At 42.3% G+C, this 8,853-nt stretch overlaps 2 protein-coding genes across 4 annotated transcripts in view; one reads left to right on the top strand and one right to left on the bottom strand.

Moving 5' to 3' along the window:
• The window catches only part of os9 (OS9 endoplasmic reticulum lectin), a 10,000-nt gene extending 6,652 nt beyond the window's left edge, over nucleotides 1-3,348 (bottom strand). The window contains exons 1-2 of the mRNA XM_035661363.1: nucleotides 3,153-3,348; nucleotides 2,565-2,747 (exon numbers count right to left, since the gene is read on the bottom strand). Of these exons, the coding sequence (XP_035517256.1) occupies nucleotides 2,565-2,747; nucleotides 3,153-3,302 (333 nt within the window). The 5' untranslated portion in view covers nucleotides 3,303-3,348. The remainder of the gene's footprint in view (nucleotides 1-2,564; nucleotides 2,748-3,152) is intronic.
• A 79-nt stretch (nucleotides 3,349-3,427) lies between these two features.
• The window catches only part of b4galnt1b (beta-1,4-N-acetyl-galactosaminyl transferase 1b), an 11,329-nt gene continuing 5,903 nt past the window's right edge, over nucleotides 3,428-8,853 (top strand). The window contains exons 1-7 of one of the 3 annotated variants that reach the window (XM_035661365.1): nucleotides 3,428-4,351; nucleotides 5,931-6,032; nucleotides 6,869-7,091; nucleotides 7,196-7,372; nucleotides 7,964-8,070; nucleotides 8,365-8,402; nucleotides 8,496-8,676. In XM_035661365.1, the coding sequence (XP_035517258.1) occupies nucleotides 6,877-7,091; nucleotides 7,196-7,372; nucleotides 7,964-8,070; nucleotides 8,365-8,402; nucleotides 8,496-8,676 (718 nt within the window). In that variant the 5' untranslated portion in view covers nucleotides 3,428-4,351; nucleotides 5,931-6,032; nucleotides 6,869-6,876. Of the gene's footprint in view, nucleotides 4,352-5,930; nucleotides 6,033-6,106; nucleotides 7,092-7,195; nucleotides 7,373-7,963; nucleotides 8,071-8,364; nucleotides 8,403-8,495; nucleotides 8,677-8,853 lie in introns of those variants that run through there. The other 2 variants (XM_035661366.1, XM_035661364.1) reach the window with 2 other exon arrangements.

An 8,853-nucleotide genomic window follows, 5' to 3' on the forward strand; every position in this document is an offset into this window, starting at 1 on the left:
ATCTTGTCAGACACAGATGCCTGAGACTGCATCTTATGAAATGCAGGTCAGAGCCTGATGTGTATCAGTTTGGCGAGGGGTGCTTGACACCACAAGAACCACTGTGCTACGGTATAATAAACCTACTGACCCCATTTAATGTTCCCCTCCTGGCCTGACAGGATTAACTGCACAAAAAATGTGTAATACTAGTTAAAAACCCTTGAAATAGGCAAACAACAACAACAATATCGAGAAGTGAGAGAAAATGGCGAGCTATGAAAGTCAACACACAACAAAGCTTGGTAATGTCTCTCTGTACAGTTTTATTTACATGATACTATTCTGTCGTAATGCTGGATAGCAAGATTATATGTAATACATAAATATCAACACAGTTTGTTGTTTTTTCATTTTTTGTACAAATTTGCATATAACTAAGAATCAGAAAGGAAAAACTCAAACGGATACATACAGCTGGCTTTTAAATGCAAAACACATCCTTACAGGGGGAGAAAAAATGGGGAGGGGGGGTTAACACAAGTCACAAACATACATGGTTTCAATGTGTCAGGCAGCCATGAAAACACACACATGCACCCGCACAAATACACACACTCACTCACACACACATACACACACTTCTGGTAGGGTCTGATTACCTAATTTAACAAACATGCGACGACTTGTAAATCTTTTAACTACATAAAAAATGGCACCCACACGCAACTTTTGCTGAGCTTCATTTCAGTTTAGGAAAAAATATTCACTTAATTTTAAACTGTTGTCTTCCACACAGCCATCGCTAACTGAGACGAGTATAAAGAAACAGAGGAATTCTTTCAGTATTCATCACAGCCACAATGTCCTAATGTGGCAACAAAAGTGCCTTGGTTTTAGGGAAGCCAGCCCTCAGTAGAAGAACAATATGTCACTGGGTGAAGGACTGTATTTATATCATGTGAGCAACCCACTCTCATAACCTCTTCTGGCTGCGCTACAAGATGAGAAAGACACAGAAAAATCTGAACTTGGAAAATATGTGCATATTTTCAAGGAGGTTCGGAACAAAAGCTATCAGTCAGCTTCCCTACAGTCAGAAGAGGCTTTGTGAAAAGAGAACAGAGAAATGTTTACATTCCAGTGCCAAACAGTCCTAAAATACCAATGGGGAAAGGAATCGGTGACGTCTTCCCAAGAACTGAATGGTTCTTTTGTACTGACAGGACTCTGAAACATTGCATTTGCATTCCTCTTTCTTGTGCAGCTGAAAATGAATCAATTATGTTGTATATTTTGAATATATCATAATCTGATTGAACCTGCTTTAACTTATCTTCTCAAGGAGTTACAGGACTGTGGCTGCACTGGAAAGACCTGGAATGTAAGATCATGAAATTGCTCCATAGGCTCACATTTGATTACACTCTGAGGAAACTGGGAGCACTAAACAGAAAACAATATATTCTTTTATGGACCTGAAAAACCCGTCTGAATTGTACGGTATGTGCAAATCATCTGCCTCTCTGTATTACTTGTGCTTTTTATGCATACTGCAAAGTTGACAGAAGATGTAAAAACATGTATTATATAAGTTTATCCAGTGTTGGCAGCCTATTTTACTACAATGATGTGTTTTTTGTATTTAATATATAGTTCTGGACTGGCTGCTTGTGGTGGAAATTAAGAGGCGACTCAAGCTCCAGCGACCACCAGTTAAGATCTGACGTGGTTTTAGTGTTGGATTCCACAAAGTTGTGCTCCCATAATTGACAATACCATGGGAAGACCGCCTGGAAGAGGCTATTGAGAGGAAGATGCTTCCCAGTAGAAATTGGCTGCAGGGGCTCCAGAGAGCAGAGGAGAAGAGTCATCTGCATTACCACAGACGTGGCAGAGAGAGCCACAAGGTGGCTGTGGCTCAACAGAGGAGAGCCATGGGGGGCAAAGTAGCTGCTATCTGGACACAAGGTCGGGTCGGATCAACCTGGGTCGCCTGAACGGGGGTGTATGATGTTGAAAGACCCGAAACACCAGATAATTCCAGGCACATCACTGAAGATGTGTTCAGAAGTATCAGCAAAATATATATTTGCCCAGCTGGTTTGTTTTTTTCCATTTACTTTGATCTACTATTTGCCAATGTTGTTTCTTTTATTTCTGTACACATGACTTGTTTAGTGTTTAGAGCTTGAAGGTCAAAATGTTGCCTCTGTACTTTTTTATGAACTTGCAATGTTTAGCGAGCAGACTCAATTCCTTCTTATTTTTTTGTGCTACTTTTTTCCTGCAGCTGTACCTCATACTATCCACCTTCTTCACACTGCAAAGTTAACTCACTAGCTTTCCCACTACAGTCACAGTTAAGTCCCATACAACATTCACATCATCAAATATGGCTCAAGTGATCAGATTCCAGTAGTTTTCGGGTATGTTTTTAGTGCAGTCACACATGTATCTAGAGAAAGTGACAAGTGTGGTTAGTACGATAGAGACCGTGCATCAAAAACACCTTCACCTTGTCGGATGGATAAACAACTTAAACAGTTTCTAAATAAGCATTTGACTATTAGCTGAGAACTAACCTTCACTAGACACTGGGCAGTGTGCATTGGACTGAGCAGGTCTGGGATGTCAGGCCCGGTGTACCCTTGTGAGTCAGGCTCAGAGGCAGGATCCTGATGAAACCGCACAGCCTGGGCAGGAAGTCGACACTCATACAGCTGCTTGTACTTACTGGACACCATCATCACCTCCTCTGTCTTGGTCTGAAGGAGAAAAACACTGTCACGATCACTGCGGTACCTTCAAGTGTGATGAAGCCATCCACTAGCACTGCACTGGATTGTTTAAAGCTCATTAACGTTGTGTGACTGCCCTCGTTAGTCATTCACAGTTTAGAGAAGTGAGGAAGCTGAGGTTGTGTTGACAGCTGTCACTGATGGTTGCTGCGTAGGTCACCTGGAAATAACTTAACCCCATGAACGCCTCTTCGTGTAACTTGCAAGCAAAGTGTACGTTTGAAGTGAGTGTTATATCACCTAGCTAACAGACTTACAGACAGGTTGTTATTTAGACGCGTCAGTGACGTTATAAGGAAAACATTTCACGCTAGCTTTCAGTAGCCTACTTTCTAGCTAGCAAGCTTAGCGTCTCCAAACAGCCCCACTCACCTGCCCCAAGATGACGGGATCGGGGAGGATTTGAATCCCATATTTCATCTCATTCAGCTCCTCCAGATTCAAGAAGGCTGGCACACAGAGGGGACATATCAACAAGAAAACGCAGAGTCTTTTTAGCCACCGTACCAAGGAAGCAGCCATGATTGACTCTCTTGTCTGACAGCAACAACACACAGAACGTCTGACATGGTGGCAGCTGATTGGTCGGTGTGAGAAGCGCTGCTCTCTCATTGGCTAATGCTCTGCGTCCGTCAGCGGGCCGCCCGTTCTGGGGTGTGTTAGTTTATCACACCGGCACGGAGTCAACGGGCGGCGCGTCTACCTTCTTCACGTCCAAACTCATCATTAAACGACGCACATGTCAGCTGTCAACGTCTGTGCTGTCGTAAAATAAACTCACCTATGGGGGAGAAACCGGGCGTCCCGGTGCCCGCTGGATGAGGCGTGTCCCGAGCCAATTTGACCAAATTAATGTCATGCGGATTATTCCGTTATTTGGTAAAACCAGACACTGTTTTTAAGATTTTTAATAGCCACAATTTAAAAGTAAATTAATGTATTCAGCTGGTGCCCCATTAACCACCCAGGATTAGGGTTAGGTAGTTGATTAGCCTATTTGTATCATATATCCAGTATGGACATAAAGCCTGTTAAAAACAACAACAACATCATCCATTAAAAACGTGCATTCAGGCACATAATACCAAAATACGACTCACAAATCAAACACTCGTGCAGAGACGGACACCCACACCCACCCATCTACCACACACACACACACACACACACATTATTGCTGAGTTGTGTTTATGAGCAGGTCTAGTGGTTGAAATATGAGCCAAATACAATGCACGGATGTTATAAATAGTTGATGAAGTGTGTTATATGTTGGACGCATGTTGGAGCTCCATGATGCTCTGCTGATTGACCGCTGAGCGTTGAGGTGCGCTGTGTGCTCTCCGCCGTGCTGCTGCTGCTGCTGCAGGAGGAGCGTCCGTCCGTCCACAGCCTGCAGTGCTGCGATGTGATGTGCAGCGGGGTTTTTGTGTGTGTGTGTGTGTGTGTGTGTGTCTCCTTGCTGCTCCGTTTTCCCATATCTAATCCCATTTGCAAGACCACTGAGGACCAGATTCATTAAGAGAGAGGGGCGACAGCTTTGGGGAACAGCTTTGTGCGTCTGCGAAACTGAGGTGAGCTCCCTGTTCGTGTGATTTGACTGTAACAGCAATAGGCCTACATCTCCGTCTTCAGGATGTTATTTTTGGCAGTATTTATAGCTCTGGGTGGACGTTTCCGTTTCTCTACTTGACAAAACATGAAAGAAGAGAAAGGCAAAAAAAAAAATCTGGAGCCTAGAAGCACCTAATTATCGATACAATGCAAATAGATCTTTGTTTTGCAGGGACTGTTTCATCCTGTAGCCTAAGGAATGTAATCGAAAGACACATTGAGCTTTGTGAGCATTATGTTTTCCCTGCAGTCTTGCTCACGACTAGGTAGGCTAATAGGCCCGTCTGAGAGAGGGAGAGATCGTATCATATCTGCAGCTATAGTCATTCATGTGCGCTGCTCCGGTTTGCTGGACAGATGATTTCATTACTTGGACATTTTTCTCCTGTATATGGATGCCGGGCTGTGAGGGGGAGTAGCTGAGGCACAGTAAAGAAGATGATGGTGATTTAATTCCCAGAATCTGAATGAGGCAACAAAGCTGTCACGCGCACTTTGGGAGGGACCCACAGAGCTGTGTCCATGTCTATAACATGTTCACAGCTCTCCTTACCTCTCCTTTGGCTTGTTTTTAGGTTGATTTAAAAAACAACAACAGGGCTACTAGCACAGTTTAATTCTGATTGGAACGTGGACGTGGAGATCATCTCTCACCTCTTTTGACCGCCCGGTTATGTATAAGGATGGTTACACCATCACAGCTAATTATCATTCTCAATGCACAATTTCAATCCGTACGCAGGGCTACAGGACTGGGTAATGCTACTGTAAAGACTGTGGGATTGATTCAGCAAGCTTCATATAACATACGTAATTGAAATGAATTATAATGATAGCCAATAAGAATTATTCTTTGTATTATGTTATATTATGGCCTCAGTATTATCCTTTATAGCTTGATCTTGGAGATATGATGGCATCATCTCTTAAAACCTGCACATTTGAAGAGGTTTCTGATGCATAATAGTGTTTTTCTTTTATGGTTTTATCTATTATTGCCTTTTTATTTGATGCTGTGTGTCTGTTTGATGTTGACCATGTTTGTTACAGCTAAAATGAGTATTAGTCTACTGAGACACAGTTTTCATTGAGACAGGCGACAGAAACCGCTCTTTTCGTGAATGCATTAATGAGTTTGGTGAATATAAGTTATGTATAATGCACACAAGGCCTACCCTGCCTCTCTAATAGAACAGGAAGTGCTTCTAAAAGGAGCACGGGCAGCTTCCTATGAGAGACGTAGGTCCAAAACAGCCCATCTGATTGGCTGCTCAGCACCTATTGATTTTTTTTTCATCTTACCAATTAGACTATATTGGTCACTCTCATCCCTGCACGATTTCCCAGAGGACTGTGAGGCCACGCAAACAGCTGCTGTCGCACCATGGACACTTGACTGTGTTTTGATGTGATGATGCAATTGCTTTGTGCGGTTTTTATACACAATTTATATTTATTTGGGAACTAGTCTGTGATGTTACACTGGTTTTTCTAACCTGTATTTTATAATTCATTTTTATTATTTATTATTGTGAACAGATGGGGAAGGCGCTCACTCATTTCTGTGATTATCTGCATGGTTTCTGGAGATGCAGGTGCCTTCAGGGGATGCCCTTTCACTGACTGGATAGAGGCAGTTGGGTATATTTTCTTACTTTTTAAACATACATTCAGGGCTGGAAATTAAGAGAAGGAATTTGAGAGATTTTAAATCCACAAAGCATGTACAGATTCAGTGCTTGAACATTTAAGGTGTTAGTTACTTGCTGCCAGAGCAATTCCAGAGGAAGTGTGTACATATGTGTACATACAGTACACAGGTACAGGAATATGTCTGTATCTGTTGAAAGGTTATAATAAATGCAGATCTTTCTTTCTTTATTACTTTAACATTTTTTTGGAGCTGAAAAAGCAAAAAAGGTTATTTGACAAAATGGTGGCCAAATGAAATGAAATATTAGACTGCTTTCTGCTCCCCGAACACGGTAAGAATTAAGTCAGTGATTTGTGGAAAAAGTTTGAAAAGTCCAAAACATTTAATCATTTTGGACAGACGGTGGATGGAGCAATTGAAAAAAGAAAGAAAGAAGTAGCAGAGACAAAGAGAGGAGTTGATAGAAGAAAAGAAAGGAATATTTTATCTCTGGCTGCATCTAAAGAACTCTGCAACCATTATAGTATTATGTTTGATTTATTTTTAAGTTTCTCTTACACAATGTGCAAAAATGAATAAAATTAAATTCCCTCTCTTTCTGTTTATGTGCTGAGCTGCAGTGGAGGGATAGTAGGGATAGGGACAGAATATTTCATACTCACAAGATATTTGCTTGCTAAAGCCTCATATTAGCTTGAACTTTCAAATTCATTTCACAACAGAGCAGCTGTGGATCACTTCTATTGGAGTCGTGTGAAGAAGTGACCCCTTTTTGGCAGCAACCAGTAAGTCTTTCAACAAACGCACTGTATGTCTCTGGCAGGTTTTAGGATGCGCTCCCTGAGAAAGACGTTGTTGCTCGCCATCCTGGTGTCTGTGGTGCTGGTACTGGCTCTTCTGCATTCGTGGCCCACTCGGGCTTACACCACGGTAGACGTGTGGCAGCGACCGGGGTCAATAGTGGAGAGGCATCTGGAGGAGAGGCTCCCAGAAGCAGACCACCGATTAGGCAACATCCCTTTTCATGTGAGGGACAGTGTGGCAATGTAAGTGTTTTTAGTCAGTTAGTTAGTTTATTGCATCTCAGCACAACAGAGCTCAGCTAAAACCTGATTGACTCACATACCTGTGTCTGTGATGATCCATCCAGCTTGTTGGCACGTAATGGATGTGTATGTGAGGGCGAGAGTGGAGGAGTAAACCTGCCCTTCGCCCAACTCTTGTTCCCGCGGGTGTCAGCTCACCCGCTACACACTGCCTTTGAAGCCTCAGAGCTGGAGGAAATGAAGAGGAGAAGGGCCAAAGAGTACAAGAGTTTCCAGAAGAGGTGTGTAGCGTTGTAAAAAATAGATGCAAAAATATTGCCACCAGAAGAGCGGGATAACAAGTAAAACACTCCCTGGATATCATTTTGGTTTGGATTTATTTATGTGTAAGCTTTATTTACTGTATCTAAATCCTAAATCCAGCCTCAGTCATCTCTGGATCATTTCTGTGACATGATGGAAGTCATTGATGCCCTCATATTAACTGTCTCACATAATGTACCTCTTCACCTTTTATTCATTATGGTATATTTAACTGATCAAGAACACAACAGCAATGCTGTTGAGGAGTTCAAAATAGAAAAATTTTTCATATTCTGTTCTCTCTGTACTGGCTACCTTGATGCCTTTATCTTTGAGTAATTTTACTACAAGATATTTTTTTCCAGCCAAGAGCAAAATCATAAGGTGACACAGTCTGTTATTAATAGCTGCTATTGAATTCTCTCTACTGGGTCGTGTCAGTCATTTTGTATTTTCAAAGAGTAAAAAAAACACTCATGATATAAAGCGTGTTTGTATTCTATTCCTGTCTATGCTTGTGAATGTATGTGGAGGCTACGTCTTCCTCATGTGAATCTTTTTCCCTTCAGGTCAGAGTCACTTGCAGATGTTCTCATCATTGCAGAGGCTAACAATCCCTTACAGTATCCAACACAGGGGGTGGAGGTACGACCCCTGAAAACAATCATCATCCCAGGTAGAGTGAGACACACATTTGTTAAAGTAGATTGCTGTCCAACAGTTAAAGCTGGATGATGTGGCGGCACAGTGTTGGATTGCATTATTTAATTAAAAAGCATTGGCCACTATAGCTAAAATAAATCATCCAGCTACTTCTTGACAACCTGGAGCTGTGCATGGTAGATTTCACTTATCTACATGACCTAAGACGGTTTCAGTATGTGTTTAGGAAGTGGAAGTACAGGAAGTGGATTAGATAAGTCCCAATGGCTGTAGCAGCTAAACCTGTCAATTACCATATGCTTTTCAGGCTTGGCTTTACACGACCTTCCCAGAGACCACTACTCCGTAAGTATTTTAGTACGCCTGTCTTTACTTTTACATATTTTAGATGCCTGCTCTCCCTTTATCCCCCCTGCTTTTCTTTCCACCTCGCCTAAGATAAACATGACTGCCACGCTGGGAACGCTCAACGTGGCAGCAGAGGTAGACGGGGTGAAAATCAAAGGTGATGGCGAGATGCACATGACTCTGTCAAGCAGCCTCCTGCCGAACCTGAACCGCCAGCTGCAGTTTGTCACGTACACAAACACGCTGTTCCACCCGAGCACAGCCGACACAGGTGAGGCCTCAAAATGTCTCATTTGATCTCTGGACTTTAAAAGTCAGTTAAAGTAACCAACCAAGTACAGAATCAAGATAAGGAGACTTGAGCCTATTTGAAGTTTCAGTTAGTTTTGCACAGACACAGCCGATATAGAAATGTCCTTCAGAGAAACCAAGAGGGCACTTTTTACTT

The sequence above is a fragment of the Morone saxatilis genome, unplaced genomic scaffold (genome assembly GCF_004916995.1).
Source record: "Morone saxatilis isolate NCDOM2014 unplaced genomic scaffold, NCSU_SB_2.0 Contig18, whole genome shotgun sequence".
Taxonomy (NCBI): Eukaryota; Metazoa; Chordata; class Actinopteri; family Moronidae; genus Morone; species Morone saxatilis.